The sequence below is a fragment of the Papio anubis genome, chromosome 2, assembly GCF_008728515.1.
Source record: "Papio anubis isolate 15944 chromosome 2, Panubis1.0, whole genome shotgun sequence".
Lineage (NCBI taxonomy): Eukaryota > Metazoa > Chordata > Mammalia > Primates > Cercopithecidae > Papio > Papio anubis.
The window spans coordinates 42906304-42922740 of NC_044977.1; the positions used below are offsets into that span (position 1 = coordinate 42906304).

Genomic DNA, 16437 nt, shown 5'->3' on the forward strand with positions numbered 1-16437 from the left:
GTTTCCTGGTATCGACCTCAGCTGGCTTCGCATGTCTGTGGCAGACGTTGCAAGGTGGTCACGGCTCCTCTTCCCAGTGAGCCAGTTCTCAGACTCAGCCTCTGTCTCAGGCCCACTGCTGATGGAAGCTGGCAGGTGGAATGAAACCCACTTGCCACCCTAGCAGGGCAGTGGCGTCAAAGGCCTGGAGCCTGATAAAGGGATGAAGTAAACCTCCCTACCAGCACACAGTGAATTCTCATCTTCAGGAGTCCTGCCACATCAGCTGGGTCACTTTCGAAAGAAACAGTGATTCGCAGTGAATGGCAACGGCTGGCTTTTCTTTGTCTTCCCTCCCCCGACTCCTACTGCAGTCCCACTGTCCACCTTGACCGTGGGCCCTGCCAGCAGCTGACCTGACAGCACCATCCATATCATGGAGGGTACGGGGAGAGTGGTCAAGGGAGCCTCTCTTCCCTACCTCTCCCAACTCCCACGGAGGCCACCCAGGGCCTCACGCCTGTATTTCCTGAGGCCTCCCTGTGTGTCCTCCACTATGTGCTGCTGGGCCGAGTCAGTCTGTCTCAGGGCAGTGGACCTTTGAGGACTTTGCAGGGACCACTCACGTCTCTCCAGAGCAGGTTGAACTCACTCACAGCCGCAGGCGAGTCTCTGAGCTTCCTTCTCCTGCAGTTCGTTCATGCAGGGTGAGCCCCTCGCTCTGCCCCAGTCGGAGGAGGTCAGCCTGAGAGCAGGAGAGTGGGGGGCTCACCTTGGACAGGTGCAGGGAGCAGCAGCCTGGGGGTGCCCCAGGGGCAGGAAGATCCCTTTAAGAACTGTAGAATTTTTTCATCCTGACCATGGCCCCAAAGGATGGTTTACTCCACTCTATTTTAGTGAGAAGCAAAAAAATAATTTTTAATCTTAATATACCTCATATTAAGTCAGTAGTCTGTGTTCTTCCACTTCCCCTCCCATTGGAAAGTGATTGGCTTGGAGTCTGGTGGCCTCCTTTGTCCTGGCTCCTAACCCCAGTTCTGAGGATCCTGCTGGAATTATACATACATGTGGAGTATCTGTATCAGTGTGGGGAAGGAGAAGAGAGGCTTTTGTGACAGTCTCAAGAATGTGACTGCCGGGGAGGCTCAGACTCCTGCCCCAGCTCTCCCTGGTCCCTCTTGAAGTTCTTCTTCCTCTCACTGCTGAGGTGGGGGCCACTGCCTAGAAGGAGGGGCCTGCCTACTGTTCCCCACTGGATCACGGGCTGCACGTGTCCCATTGGGAGCAGGCTCAGGGAAATACAAATAGCACTGCATGCTTTTGTTTCAGGTGCATCCTATTAAATGGGCTTTTGTGGTTGCCTCTGGGAATCTGCATGTAATCGGTGTGTAAAATTGTTTCTGTGGGGAAAACAGCCAACTTAACAAAACAACCCTTTTGTAACTGGATTATTTAGGCGACACATGGCTTGTGATGATGCTAATGTTCATTTCTGGAAAGTGATATTCTTGTCATTCAAAATAATGATGATCTTGATGCCTCTACAGCTCATGATAGGGGGGATCCCAAGTGGGGTCTAGTCAGACCATAAACTCCCAACATTGTCTAACCCTGTGTGCATTTTTCTGGAAGAAGGGTTTACCACTTTGATCATGATCTCCATAATGTCTGACTGCAGGGGACATTAAGAACATCTGCTGTGGAGAACCAGGCCAGGAACAGCCAAGCTGCCCTGCCCAGCCCAGGGGCAGCCTCTAGGTGGCTGAGCTCAGCAGTCCCAGAGGAGCCCTTAGGAGCACTTTTGGGGCTGTGTGCCTTGCTCAGCCCTGGCAGCAGAGTTCTGCACTGCTGAATTGGGCATGGGGACATCCTTGTTTCTCTGAGGCTGGCCCTGCCCTCCTGACTGGGACCTCTGTCCTCTGTCTCTAACTTGCCCCCATGTGTCCTTTCATCTACCACCTCCAGGAGGTCTTCTCAAGCCCCTGGTCACCCCAGGAGTTGTCTACTAATTATTTAATTAGGTATCTGCATTGCTGACCAGTAAATATTTATCATATATCTATTAAATGATGATCCTTTTGCTTCATGGGGAGGTAGAAGGTAAAAAAAACCTCAAGTCCCACCTTTAGAGTCACCATCTGGGGCCAGGCACAGTGGCTCACGCCTGTAATCCCAGCACTTTGGGAGGCCGAGGCAGGTAGATCACGAGGTCAGGAGATCGAGACCATCCTGGCTAACACAGTGAAACCCCGTCTCTACTAAAAATACAAAAAACTAGCCGGGCGTTATGGCGGGCGCCTGTAGTGCCAGCTACTCGGGAGGCTGAGGCGGGAGAATTGTTTGAACCCAGGAGGCAGAGGTTGCAGTAAGCTGAGATCGCGCCACTGTACTCCAGCCTGGGCGACAGAGCGAGTCTCCATCTCAAAAAAAAAAAAAAAAAAACCAGAGAGTCACTGTCCGGTACCTAGAGCCCAGCGTGATGAGTGTGTAGTGTGTGCACAATATGTAATAGGGCTAAAAGCAGCTGCCAGCTCCCCCAGGGCTGCCAGGGCAGGTGAGGAGTGCTCTTCCTCTGGTTCATCCCTTGAAGACATCATGTGTGCCACTATATTCCCCTCTGGACCAAAGACCATGGTCCTGTCTGTCATTATGCTGGAAGATTCTAAGGGCTAATGCCTTTTCTACCCTTTCTTCTGCATCATAGCCCAACAGGAGTAGGGAGCTTCCTAGATAATGGCAGCAGAGATGCCTGTATACCCAGCAGTTCCTCCTCTTCTTGCTGTGGAGCCTCCCAGTTGAGGGTTAGCAGTGTCTCTCTTCTTGGATCCACCTGGGAAGAACAGACATGTTGGTGTGGCTCGGAACTGTAGTCACTCCCTTGGCTGCATTCCATGAGGGTCAGTGCCCTTGACCAAGTCATGTCTCCAGTGCTCTGTCCAGAGGAGGAGCTTGACAACACTGCCTGGGAGCTCGAGGATCGGTTTGGTTTTCTGTTATCAGTTAAGTGGGGAGTAGCACTCCAGGGTCCTTTGTCCCTGAGAGGGACAGGGTGAGGATGAGCTGAGGAAGCCAGGTACAGGCAGGAGTGGAGTGGAGAGATTAAGCATGAGACAGGTTCATGTCTCACCTGGAGCTGAGTTCTGCAGAAATGGCCTTGAAGGAGGAGACAGGAGCTTTCATCCCTGCCATGTGCTCAGCTGGAGGCAGGAAAGCCGATTCCATAGCTCAGTGGGAGGTCTCCTCTGATTATACTGTTTGACTTTCTGTCTTCCTTTCTTCTTGTCTTTCTTTTTCCTAACAATCAGTGGTAGAATTACAGTGTTCTCAGCTCCCACACAGTAGCACACCCCTGAGAAGGTTGAGTCACGACCTGTCATCCACTGATCCTGGTTAATGCATGATCCCCGCACAGCCGGGCTCACCTTCTGAGCAGCCTCCAGCCTAAGCCAGTCTGCAGATCCCTCACCTCCCAGTCCCTCCAGCATCGGAGGCCAGAAAGTACTCTTTCTATTAAACTGAAAACGATGTACAAATGTCGAGGTCTGTCATCTACACGAAGTGCTTAATTACTTTTTAATGCATGAAATTTTGTGATTTGTGACATCTTACTGTGTTCATGTGGCTGTAAGAAAAGGACGGAGCAGTTTCTATCCCAAGAAAATCCTATCATGTCATGTGGGGACAATTGGGATGTAATTATGTCCCATACTCATGCTTCTGTGAATTTTTATGCCCAGCTCAGGGCCTCAGGCCTCAGAGGCCTCTTTATGTAGTTGTTTTATTTTTGTGTCTGGAGTACCTTCCCAATACCCCAACCCATTTCTGGTGGATTAAGCAAAATATTTCTTTTCTTTGAGCTGGTGCTGCTGCTGCTTTTCTCCCAGGTCCCCCCAGTGTCTAGGAATGGGGCTGAGCTGCCTTACAGAGGCGGCGCAGGGGAGCATCCCGAGGGCCTCTGTGCCATAAGAATGGTTTCTCTTGATCTCTCCCCACAGGGTGTGGCCACTGTAAGAAAATGAAGCCAGAGTTTGAGAAGGCAGCAGAAGCCCTCCATGGAGAAGCAGATGTAAGCTTCCTTTCCTTCCCCTCACCGTTCTCTTTGAAAGAATCATTGACAGGTGGAATCATTATGACTTTGCCCTACAAGCCCTGCTGCAGCTCCCCTGGTCCCTGGAGGCCAGCAGTACCTCTGTGTGCCCAAGTAGAACGCCTTAGACAGATGGGATCCTACAGGAGGGCAGAAGGACTATTGGGCCATGTTCCCATGCCCGTCTGGGTGACCTCTACCTGCTCCCTCTCTTCTCTGGGACCCTGGCTAATGGGAACAGGTGCCAATCTACTCAACGTGGCTGGTGGGGCAGATTCAAAAGCCTCATCTCAGCTCCTAAATGAGAAATGGCCATGCCAGTGTTCAATTGTTCCCTGGGATATGGGAGCCCATCGGGCTAGCCACCCCAGTTAAATTCCGGCAGGTCCAGGATGGGCTGTGGGGGCAGCGTCTGGGCTCCTGTGTTCCACCAGCACCGCATCTGAGGCTGTAATGCATGGTTGGCCTTTCCCCCATCCCAGAGCTCTGGTGTCCTTGCAGCTGTCGATGCCACTGTCAACAAGGCCCTGGCAGAAAGATTCCACATCTCAGAGTTTCCTACATTGAAGTATTTTAAGAATGGAGAGAAATATGCAGTGCCCGTGCTCAGGACAAAGAAGAAGTTTCTCGAGTGGATGCAAAAGTAAGTGTTACGATCTCAATAGCACATCCTAACTGCCGGCTGGCGGCCCCTGGAGACCACCTTGAGGAGGTGAAGTAAACTTTATGGTCAATATCCTGGGCTCAGGAGTCAAGACAGATCTGACTTCCTCAACCCTAAAGCCACCCTTTGTGTGCTGATCACATGTCCTGATCAGCAGGTCACTGCTGGCAGTCCTTCTGGACGCAGCTTCATCGACACACTAAACTGTGTGTTGCTTTTTCTCTATCTCAGCCTCCTTAGGCCCAAGTCTCATTGTCTGCATTTTATTCCAGTCCCTTTGAATAAATGAAGGAGACACAGCTCTTCATAGCCAGAGCTAGACTCATTTCGTCCAGGTTTGCTAGTGGTTGGCCGGGCCTCCGGTAGTGTCCACAGGGCAGGCTGCGGTGGTTTGCAGCTGAGGATAAAGATTTTGAAGAGCCCCCTCAGCCTGTGTATTAGTTTGCTAGTGTTGCCATAACAAAGTAACAGACCAGATGGCTCAACAATATAATATAACAATATAACAGAAGTTTATTTTCTTACAATTTTGTTTTGTTTTGTTTTGAGACAGTCTCACTCAGTCACCCAAGCTGGAGGCACAATCTCAGCTCACTGCAGCCTCCACCTCCCAGGTTCAAGCGATTCTCCTGCCTTAGCCTCCCAGGTAGCTGGGATTACAGGCGCATGCCATCGCCCTGGCTAATTTTTTGTATTTTTAGTAGAGACGGGTTTCACCATGTTGCCCAGGCTGGTCTCCTAAGCTCAAGTGATCCACCCACCTCAGCCTCCCAAAGTGCCAGGATTACAGGCATGAGCCACTGTGTGCAGCCTATTTTCTTACAATTTTGGAGGCTAGAAATCAGAGATCAAGATGTTGGCAGGGTTGGTTTCTTCTGAGGCCCCTCCCCTTGGCCATCTGCCTGTGACTTCCCATGGCCGCCCCTCTATATGTATCTGTGACCTAATCTGCTCTTCTTATAAGGACACCAGTCATGTTGGATGACAGCACACCCTAATGACCTCATCTTAACTGAATTATCCCTTTAAAGGGATAATTTATCTCTAGAGATAGTCACATTCTGAGATAATGGGGGTTAGGACCTCAACATAGGAATTAGAGGGGGACACAGTTGAACCGATACGGTCTGAGCTACTTTGTTAGGACATTGGTCAGATATGAGGTGTTTCTTTAAAGCACAGACTCTGAGACTCTGATTCAGGAGGTGTGAATGGGAACCTCAGCCATGGTGTTCTGAGAAACACCAGCTTGTGGAATGGGAACAAAGTTGCCACTAGATTCAGGGGAGGCCTCTGGCAAGAGGTGAATGGACTGGTGAGATCCTGGCCTCAGCTTCTCCCACTTTGTCCTGCTCGTCCACTGGGAGGATTCGGAAAGTAGCCAGGCCTTTGTCTTAGGGACCAGAGGAAAACGATGGTTTGCCTCTGAAACGGACAAGGTGCTCACCCATCAAGGCCTTCTAGTGTCTGAAGCAAGTGGCTTGTTCACACCCACTTTTCCAACCTTGCTCTGGTGCCAGAGCTGGTTCACTGGAAAGGACTGGGTGGGGCGGGGGATCTGGCCAGGTCCCTGTGATGCTTGGACTTATGGTTAGAGAGCCGAGGGAATCCAGAGTGTCGATCATCACTAACCAGTGCTCCAGAGTCCTGGACACAAACAGCGAGCATGAGGGGCCTCCGCCCTTTCTGTGTGCCGCTGCTGCTACTGAGAGCCTGAAAAGCACTCAGGCTAAGTGCTTTCAGGTTTAAGTACTTTCTTAAGCATTTTAGGTCAAGAGCATGGGCTTTGGAGTCTGAGAGACCTGGGCTCAGATCGTGACCTTGAGCCATTTCTTTGACGCCTCTAAGCCCCAGCTTCCCATCTCCATCTATGTAAGATGGAGACAGTAATTTCCGCATAGACTTGTCTAGGGAATTAAATGAGGAATTAAAAAGGGGAGTTGGGTTATAGAGAGGGGAGCAGGGGAGCAAAGGCTATTGCAAGGCCCTCGAGATCCATCCTTGCATGAGGCAGAGTGGAAGGACCCAGTGGACAGCAAGAGACTGAGAAGCAATAATATTTATCCAACACCTGGCATTTATTAGAGCATCTAGGCTCTCAGTAAATATCAGTTCCTTGACTGAGTAGATGCTTTACATATATTCTATGCTCTTCATAAAGATCCTATTGTCCTCATTTAACAGAAAAGAAAATGGAGACTCAGAGGGGTTTAGTAACTTACCTAAGGTTGCACAGCTGGTAAGGTTGCACAGCTGGACTTGAACCCAGGCCCGCCTCACTCCTTGGCCCATGCTCTCCACCAGAACAAAGGCTGAGAAGCAGAAAATAATGAACGATAATGTAGGGTCCTAGAGGGGGCAGGAAGGAGGGGCCTGGGAACCCAAGTGGAGGTGGTGCTATGCCCTTGTCAAGGAGTTCATGGCCCACAACTGGGGGGCTGCCCTGCCCTAAAATGGGGTCAAGTCTTCCATATTTTACAAAATGGCTCCTTAAGGGGCTCCTCAGAGGGAATCAGGGAAGATCTTTGCTGGTGGCACAGATTTGTTTGCGTTTGAACTACGGTTTTAAAATGAAATTTTAGAAGGATTGTAGTGGTTTCTTCATGCACGTTCCCCCGAGTGGTTGGGACATTGAGGGTGGACTTCCTTGCCCATCTAAAAATCTCTCCTCATGGCTGCCTCCCCCCTCCCCTGGCTTCTTGCAGCCCTGAGGCCCCCCCGCCGCCAGAGCCCACGTGGGAAGAGCAGCAGACAAGCGTGTTGCACCTGGTGGGGGACAACTTCCGGGAGACCCTGAAGAAGAAGAAACACACCTTGGTCATGTTCTACGCCCCTTGTAAGTAGCTTGGGTGCTCACTGAGTGGCACGGTAAGAGGTGTTTGGCCCCACCAAACCAAGAAGACCTGCACACCCACCCCAGGGACCAAGGCAGCTATGAACCAGGCTCTCCAATTTTATTCCAGGCTGACAGGCCCTTCAAATCCAGGGCCTCCTTTTGTCAGCCTTTTTGGACTCCCCTTCCTTTGGGGCAGCCTTTCTCGTATCCTAAATCCCTCTGCCTCTGTGCTGGTTCCCTCTTGTCCCTGGGCTTCTCCATGCCCCTGTCCCCTACTCGCACACTTCCCACCCCTCAGCTGCCTCCGCCCCCTCTTCCTCCTCCAGACACTTGGAACCCCCTCTCCCTGCCCTTCCAAATGGCTCTGGAGCCATGGCATAGGCACAGCCACATTCACTCCTGAGCTCCTGTGCTGTTCTCGTTTTAATCATAGCTTAAGCTGAAGAAGTGACACGTCTGCCGACATTGACGTCTGTGACCTCGGGTTTCTGTGTATTCCCATTTTGAAGTTGTTAATTGATACTTACAATGAAAGGTTCTTAGAATTTCCCACTCTCTGCTGCCCTTCTCTCTCTCCCCCAGGTTACAACTCAGCTTAATGGAGTGAGGATAATAAAAGCTGCGGTCTACAGAGAAGCCAGGCAGCTCAATCTAGCCATAAACCCGCTCAGTTGTAGCCGGCCCTCCTGTTGGCTCCCCCTGCCCCCACCTTTCAAGTGTCAGTAATCCATGGAGTCTCTGTGATCTCAGGGTCTAAGAGGGGCCGCCACAGCCTCAGCCCCCTCCCTGAGGCAGCCTGCTTGCCCATCTCTTTCTGCCTTTCCTTCTCAGAGTGGGACTTGTCCCCTCCCAGTCCGTTAGGGAGCTTCCGGCTGTCCTCTTCAGTCTGTACAGTGTGCCCAGAAGCCTGAAAATTTTCGGGAGCTGACGTCTTCCTTCTGGCGGACTGAGCCTTGCCCAAGGCCATGGGGCAAGTTAGTGGCAGGCCCCTCCCGCAGCCTGCGTGGCTCGCTCTCTGTCACAGGCACAGGCCAGAGAGAGAGAGTGTTTTCAGCCGCAAGTGAGAACCTGGCTGCAGGAGTGGGAGCCCTTGCCCAGCCCTGAGGTGAACTTTACAAAGTCCAGATGAAATACTTTCCCCCAGACCTCTGGACCAGAGCCACAGTGCTTCCTCTGCCTCTCTTCAGCTCCTCCCTGACTGAGGGGCCTTCAGAGCAGACATAAGCCCTCCGCCACCCTTGACCCTGGCTGCTGAGGCAGACAGGTGCTTGAATCCCCAGGGAATCTGGGAGAGACTCTTACCCCTTTGGGCTGCCAAAGATCTACAAGTCCTTCCTTCCTCCTTTCTTCCTTCCTCCTTCCTTCCTTCCTTCCTCCTTCTTTCCTTCCTTCCTCCTTCCTTCCTTCCTTCCTCCTTCCTTCCGCCTTCCTTCCTTCCTCCTTCTTTCCTTCCTTCCTGCCTTCCTTCCTCCTTCCTTCTTCCTTCCTTCCTTCCTCCTTCCTTCCTTCCTGCCTTCCTTCCTTCCTGCCTGCCTTCCTTCATTCCTTTCTTCCTTCCTTCCTTCCTGCCTTCCTGCCTGCCTTCCTTCCTTCCTTCCTTCCTTCCTTCCTGCCTTCCTGCCTGCCTGCCTGCCTGCCTGCCTTCCATCTATCCATCAGATATCAGCTCTGTGCTGTGCAGTGTCCAGGGCCCAGGGTACAAGGGAAGGAGACATGTCCCTGCCAGGCCTCAAGAGGCTCACTGTCTACCCTGACGAAACTCTAAACGCTGAGTGACTCAACCTCTGGCAGAGGGCTTGCTCCTTAGAGTTTCTTCATCTCTCTTACTGTGTTTTTCTGTCCCTAAACCTTGCCCCAGGGACATACATCTTTATCAGTGGGTTACAGGGGGAAGACTGTCCAAGGACAAAAAAGATATCTCTTTTGACTTTTTAATAATAAAAAAACCTTATTTTTATATATAAATATAGCATATACTATATGCTTTTTGTATATGAAGGATCTAAACACTACAGAAATGTCAAATAGTAAAGTCAAATGCCTGATAGAGGTCTAAAGGAAAAGCAGCCTGCCCACACATTTCCTGCTCCCCTTCTAGCTGCCCCACCCCAACACCTTACCTCCCCTCACATCTCTCCACCTCCCACATCCCTTCTCCCACTATGTCTGCCCCCACATCCTGTCTCCCCAGCTTCTGCACGGCTCTTCCTCCTGCTGTTTCTTTGCTCCTTTTATGCTGAATGGTCTGGTCATGGTGACTGCCCTTCTTAGGCCAGCTTGGCGGAGTCTCTAGAACTGCAATTGTCCAGCCTGTCCTCAGTCTTTGTTCCTCTTTCCCCTCTCTGAGAGGCTTCTTTGGTTTTCTGCTACACAGAGGCAGTGCCTTTTTTTTTTTTTTAAGCCTACATTAAAAAAAAAAAATCATCCACATCTGGCCCTCCTGACACCTCTTGGAAGCATCTTCGTGCACTTTCTGAAACAGCCCTTCCTCCCATTATTCACTGGCCCCACTCTTTCTTTTGGATAATGAGAAAATTAGATGCAACAGAAGTCCATTAATCTGAGGCCTAGATATTTTAAATTGATGGTAACAGGAATTTACACTAGGCTGACAGTTACCTTTAGACTTTCAATGAACAAAGGTTAAAAAGGAAAAATTAATAGTCAAACCAGGTTTCCAGGAAGGGGTGGTTATTTTCAGCCAGACTAATGCTATTATGGGCATACAGCACACACAAGGGGCCTGCAGCTGCCTGCAGGAGCTGTCTGTGACGTACCTTGTTAACCAGTAGATTGCGCTCTTTAAGTGTTTTGAAAATTTTATAACATCATCCCTTTATAGTGTGACATTTTTGTGAATTTGAGCTATTTTTCTTTCTGTTATGTCAAATTAGTGAAGTGTTACTTGTAATTGCCATTTTAGGCTATTAAAAAATCAGCCAGTCTCTGCTGAGCTAGGCTATGCTAGACACATTGCTAAGCTGTGCTTGTCTCATTTCTGATATAACCCATCGCTGGCCCAGGTCTCTTCTGCTCCTTCTGCATGAGACTTGGCAAATCCCTCTACACCCCCACCCCCCGTCACCCCCCACAATGCTCTGGGCCAGCTGGCCACTCTGCCAGCCAGGTCATGTGGGTGGTCCTGCTCATCTCAGGACTGGATCAAGGAAAAAATTCAGATTAAACTTGTAGCTTAGCCTTAATTTGGTTTCACAAAACCCTTTGAAATGCCAGTCATTATTATCTTATTTTAAAAAGGAGAAAGTAGATGAGCAGAGCTGTTTCTGTTCCCACCGTGGCATCTCTGCCTTCCCGAGGCTGAGGTAGGCCGGCTGACATAGGAGGTGTGGGCTGGAGCCTCCCCTTGCTCAGGGAAACCCTCCCCTCAGAGCCCTACTGCGCCCTGGGCAGTTCTGTTCACCAGTGGCTGGGAAAGGGCTGAGAGAGGAGGGGGGTTTGGGTTCTGATCTGTTAGTGCTGAGGGAAGGGCTGGGTCAGCCTGCAGCTTCCTGGGCTCACCAGGACAGGAGGAGAAAGTGGCCCCCACAGAGGTCCCTACCCTGCTTCTGAGACACTGAGGTCAGAGTTGGGGCTCAGGGTGATGCCCAGAACAAGAGACAGATGTTGGAGTTAGGGGCCCCTGTATAGTTCAAAGGCCTTACGCTGCTCTGACAAGCTTTCTACCTGGGACAGAGACCGTCAAGGGATCTGAGGACTGCCTGGTGACATCCTGTAGCTTCTCTCCCTCTTACCCTGACCATGGCCTTCTGGTTCCTGGGTTCGAGGTTCTGGTTATTGTAGAGCAGAGGGTCAACGGAGACCCGGGGACCAGGGCCTGGTTTGGCTGCTCATAGTCTAGGCTGGGTGGGAGTTGCTAGGAACGCAGAAGTTAGCAGCAAAGCATGAGCAGTGGGTGCACTGAAATCCCCCCAGCCTGCATTTTCCAGTGCCACTTCCTCTCAGTCAGGAAATGGAGAGATTTGCTATTGTCCCTGGAGCAAGAGAAGATTGTAGCAGGCTCTGAGAATTCCGTGTCTTCCTCTTTAAGCCCAAAGCTCCCTCTGCCCCCAAGATCAGACTCTTCCTCGTCCTCTGTGGAAGGAGCAGAACTATACTACAGTGACCATCGCCCCCCAGCCTGGGCAGGAGCATATGATGCTTGTGACAGGGACTCCTACCAATCCCCCCACCAATAGATCAGACATGGGCGGGAGGTGGTTAGACTGGCAAGGTTGATGAAAGGACCCTGACAGTGTGGCGGGCTGGGTTGGGGCTCCTGGAGAGCCCTCTCTGGAGCTTTCAGGAAGGGCCCCTGGCCCTGCAGCCTCCCTGCCCATGCATCACTGTCCTGTGTGCTCTCTTCCCCCCTCACACAGGGTGCCCACACTGTAAGAAGGTCATTCCGCACTTTACTGCTGCTGCTGATGCCTTCAAAGATGACCGAAAGGTAAGGATAACCCTCTTCATCTCCTGATCTGCCTCCAGCTAATTCCTACACCTTCCTCCTTGTCATTCAAGTCCCTTCCCCAAACAGGGGCAGGTCAGCTAAGACCTGTAAGCAGGGAATTCCTTGGGAACCAGGACATTCTCTTTATAAGGAAGATAGGGCAGGCTGGATTTATGCTGCAAAATCAACTAAAAGGGATACGCTAAACCATTCCAGCACTTACTTGGAGGAGAGGGATGGTTAAAAGGGTCATCTGTTTACTTTTTTAGTGCTTGAACATTTTTACTGTAGGATTATCATCATGCATTACTTATATAATTAAAAATACAAATTTAAAAATCCAACAAAAGTCAACTGGAGGATGCCACGGTGGAGGAGAGCAAGGCTATGTCAGTGGAGCCTCGCCCTGCCTAAGTGAAAGGCTCCTGCAGCTGCCAACTGATGAAGCATAAAATTAACAAGCTAGAGCTGCAGATTGGATTAGAGTGCAGGGCCGCCAGGTGCGTCCCCCAGGCACATCCCCCCAAGGCAGCTGGTGCAGTGGGGGCTGCTGCTGGGAGAGGGCTTGTGGGACAGGGAAATACCCCTGAATTTGGGGAAGTGTGATTGACTGCCAGGCTTTGAGTTCCCTTTTCATCCATGCCAGGCAGTGCTGATGCAGAAGACTGCAAAGATTCCTCCCAACCCTGAGACTCAGTCATGGGAACCTCTGGCCTAACAGGCCCTAGAAGCTGGCAGTCATGTGGGATCTGCATTCACACACACCCAAACCCAGAGTCACACGTGGGTTTACCTACTTTCCTGGGTGGAATCCCAGGTGGGGCGAGGGCAGGCTGGAAGGAACCAAGGCCAGACATAAGCTGAGCAGAGAGTCCTGGATGGTAAACAGGCCAAGCAGGCCTAGACGGAGGTTCAGCCAAGGCAGGGAAGGGGAGCTGGTATCAGTGGAACAGCACTCACAAGCAGAGACGGATGGCCATCCCAGGGCTGGGTGGGCAGGGCTTGCAGTTTTGATCGAGGCCAACAGGAGGTCAGGCGTGAAGGTACCATCCAGACCTTGTAGGAGCAGAGATACAGGTGCTGGGATCACCTTAACAGGCCCAGAGAGAGTGGCAGAGATGGGGTGATGAGAACTTTACAGGGACATAAAGCCAAAAGAAGCCAGGCTGGGGACAGGCCCATGTAGGGAGAGTAGGGACGAACTGGGGACCTGATTCCCACTTAGACCTAGAGCCCGGGACTCTCTCTGGAGTCAGGAGGTCCCGTTGTTACCCACAAGCCTTGGCTGCAGCTTTGAGACACCCCTCACCCCCACCATAAGGGAGTACAATGACCAGAAGCATTTTCTCCTCTGCCTGCCCCTTTCCCTGCACTGAGGTGTGTGTGGCAGCGGAAGCTTCCTTCCCATGTCCATGTCCCTCACTGTCCCCACCCACTTGTGCACAGCACAGGGTGGTTGCTCCTGCTTGGGGGTCCCAGGATATCCAGCACGGCCTGGGCTGCCAGTCCACAGGACTGGAATAGGTGCCACTCTGCATTGACGTCCGTCATACCCCACCCAGAACGCTGGGTGCTCTGGGCAGCAGGAGAAAGGCTGAGGTGTGCCATCTCCCTGTCCCACCGGCCACTCAGGTCTCCACAGGCCCCAGGAGATCTGTGAGGATCCTGAGGCATGACTGGCCCACACAACCTGGGCTTGCCCTCCCAGCCATGCTGGGGAGCATGGTGTCAGGGAGTGTGGTCCAACTGAGGCACCTGGGGGACTGGGGAAACCCTGAAGGGGCAGCCCCATTGATGTGGCCCCTTTCTGCCCACTAGACCACTGCTGAGGCTGCCCTATGGCCTGACCCGCATCAGTGCAGGTGAGGCCAGACTTGCCAGGCCTCCAGCGGGCAACTGAGATCCCATGTCTCCTCCTCCCATTCCCCCTCCACTGCTACACGGGGGCCCATTTCCTTGATGCTCCCTTCCCCTTAGACACTGACGCACCTTTGCTTGATTGTCTTAGACCAGTGGTGTTGTGGCGTTTTCCTGGGTTCAATCCCTCTGTCTCTTATTCCTTCTGTCTCTCCTTTCAGCTTCCTTTATTCCAAGCCAGGGATCACCTTCACTTGCGTTCAGGAATGCACTTCATAACCTCTCTGTCCGAGGCAGGTGGCCTGCCTGGGTTTCCTGGAGATTACATTCATGACATCAGGGAAGCCATCCATCTGGCCTGGGGGGCTGAACTTACTGGTGCCCACCCTGTGCTCCAGGCATGGCACCGTGACTACTGGGTCCCATCCTACAACTATCAGATCGGAGTCTCTGGGGGATGGTGCTGGAAATTTGTGGTTTTTAAGAGCTGGCTTTTGTGCTGGCCACAGGCTGGTGTGTGGGGACTGCTGGCCTGTCCCCTCTCCCTTTATATGTGAGGGATCCAGGCTCAGAGAGGAGCTGTGTCCCATGCCCAGGAATGCCCAGTGGGTCACTGACAGCCAGAACTGGGTCTCCTGACACCCCATGCTGCCACTTCTTAGCTGGAATTGTGGGGTTTTTCCACCCAGAAGCCAGCCCCTGTTCCTTTCCCAATCAATATGCAGTTGGTTGTTCACTTCCATTTTCATAGCCAAAGTCAATATTAGGTCCTGCAGAGATTTATTTTACTGAATCAATAAAGCTGTGTGTGGCAGCTCATATTTTAGCCGGGGAGCCTCCACCCCCTCCCGGGAGCTTACTTGGGAACTTAATTGGTTGGCACACTGATGGGGAAAGGACTGCAATGTGTTAGTGTTGGAACAGATGGTGTTATTGAAGGGGCAAGGCAGACAGGACCTGTGGTGGGCTGGCAAGCAGGTGGGGGGCTTACCTTTCACTGCACGTCAAGGTGTCCCCAGCCTGGGGGTGGGGTGGGGCTAGGTGTGAAGGTCACTCCTAGAGGGAGGCCCTGAGACAGTGGGGGCCCCTCCTCTGCGATGAGCCCACTTCGCTGCCGGAATCTGGCCGTGACGTGTAGGTCCTCCTGTTTATGAGGCTGGCTACTGCCTTTTCCGAGTGAAAACTCCCTGAGGACAGAGACCTCATTTGTCCTTGAACTCCCCACAGTCATGACCCCTCAGACCTGTGTAAATGTTGGCTGGATGAAGGAGCAATATAACATATTTGATATTTACTGAGAGCTCTTCTTCCACTGAAAGCATTACTTACATCATGTTGTCCTCACGATAGCTTGCTCAACTAGGTATTGTTACAGTGCTCATTTTGCTGAAGAGGTAGGTGATTGAATCTTAGAGAGATCATATGCTAGTTTCTCAGCCGGAGAGGGGCAGAATCGCAAACAAGTATTGTCAGAGTTTGAGTTCTCCCAGAAGCAGACTCTGCTCCTGGGCTCATGTGCAGGGAATGTATTTGGGAAGTGACCTCAGGAAGTTCACAGAGGATCCTGGAAGTGAGACATGAAAGGGGAGGAACCAAAGCAGGTGTTTTCTGGACAGATGACTGTATGAGTCACCAAGGCTCAGTCCCACGGGAAACCTCACCAGGAAACATGACACAGAGCTGTTCCACTCAAAGGCCAAGGAAGCCAGGGTCCTTGTTCTAGAACCCCATCTGTCATTGGCCTTACGTCCAGCTCCTTGAGGCTGGGAGGATGCTCTGAGGCTGAGAGTAGCAGGTGCTGTGGCAAGGGCTGGTCCGAGGGGATGTGGCAGGACACCAGCAGTGTGTGCCCCAGGAATTTGTACCAACCACCATAGAGCAAACTGAGAAATCATAGGTGTTCGTGTTGCAGGTGATCAGTGCAAATCTTGAGTTGGATGTAGGGGTGCAGGCATTTAGGTGAAATTTCAACGACTGAGAAGAGCTTTATTCACTGCCTTCTTTCCAAAGAGTCTAAGCTGCTGCCTTTGGGGAGGACGCATTTGTCTCTTCTGTGGAAACTGCACATGGATTCGCCTTTGCAGCTAGAAGTTGCACTCCGTGTGTGCAGCTGGCAGCTAGTTTAGGTGATTCAGAACAAGTATACATTTCTAATTTAGTAGATTTATAAAACCATACACTGTGTTTCCAACAGCTCCAGAGCATGTATACAAATTAAATTCATGATTTAAAGCAGATGCAGGGAGAGCAGCAGCCTGGAGCCATGTTCGTCCAGCACTTTCACAGCGGAGCAGCAGCTCCTGGCCCAGGCTGGACATGGGGCCTTAGCTGCTGGCTGCAGGGAAGGAGAGTGTGTGGATGCCCGTGCCCCTGGGCAGGGCCCCATAGCACCTGCCCTGAGAAATGGAACCCCACCATTTGGCCAGGGGAGCATCTGCCTCATGTTTTTAAATACTAAAGTGCTTTAGAGGTGGGCTGGAGTTATCAGAAGTGTGTAGGGGCCAGTCTGGTGGCCTGGGTGAATTGGGCTCCAGGGGATGCTGGGGAAGGTACATTTAGCCTACCTG

At 51.7% G+C, this 16437-nt stretch overlaps 1 protein-coding gene across 3 annotated transcripts in view; it reads left to right on the forward strand.

Annotated features, from left to right (window-relative positions):
* PDIA5 (protein disulfide isomerase family A member 5) overlaps positions 1-16437 on the forward strand; it is a 92379-nt gene that overhangs the window by 73277 nt on the left and 2665 nt on the right. For all 3 annotated transcript variants that reach the window (XM_021934125.2, XM_021934127.2, XM_021934126.2), the window contains 4 exons: positions 3975-4045; positions 4549-4709; positions 7436-7566; positions 11943-12013. In XM_021934125.2, coding sequence (XP_021789817.2) covers positions 3975-4045; positions 4549-4709; positions 7436-7566; positions 11943-12013 — 434 coding nt within the window. The remainder of the gene's footprint in view (positions 1-3974; positions 4046-4548; positions 4710-7435; positions 7567-11942; positions 12014-16437) is intronic.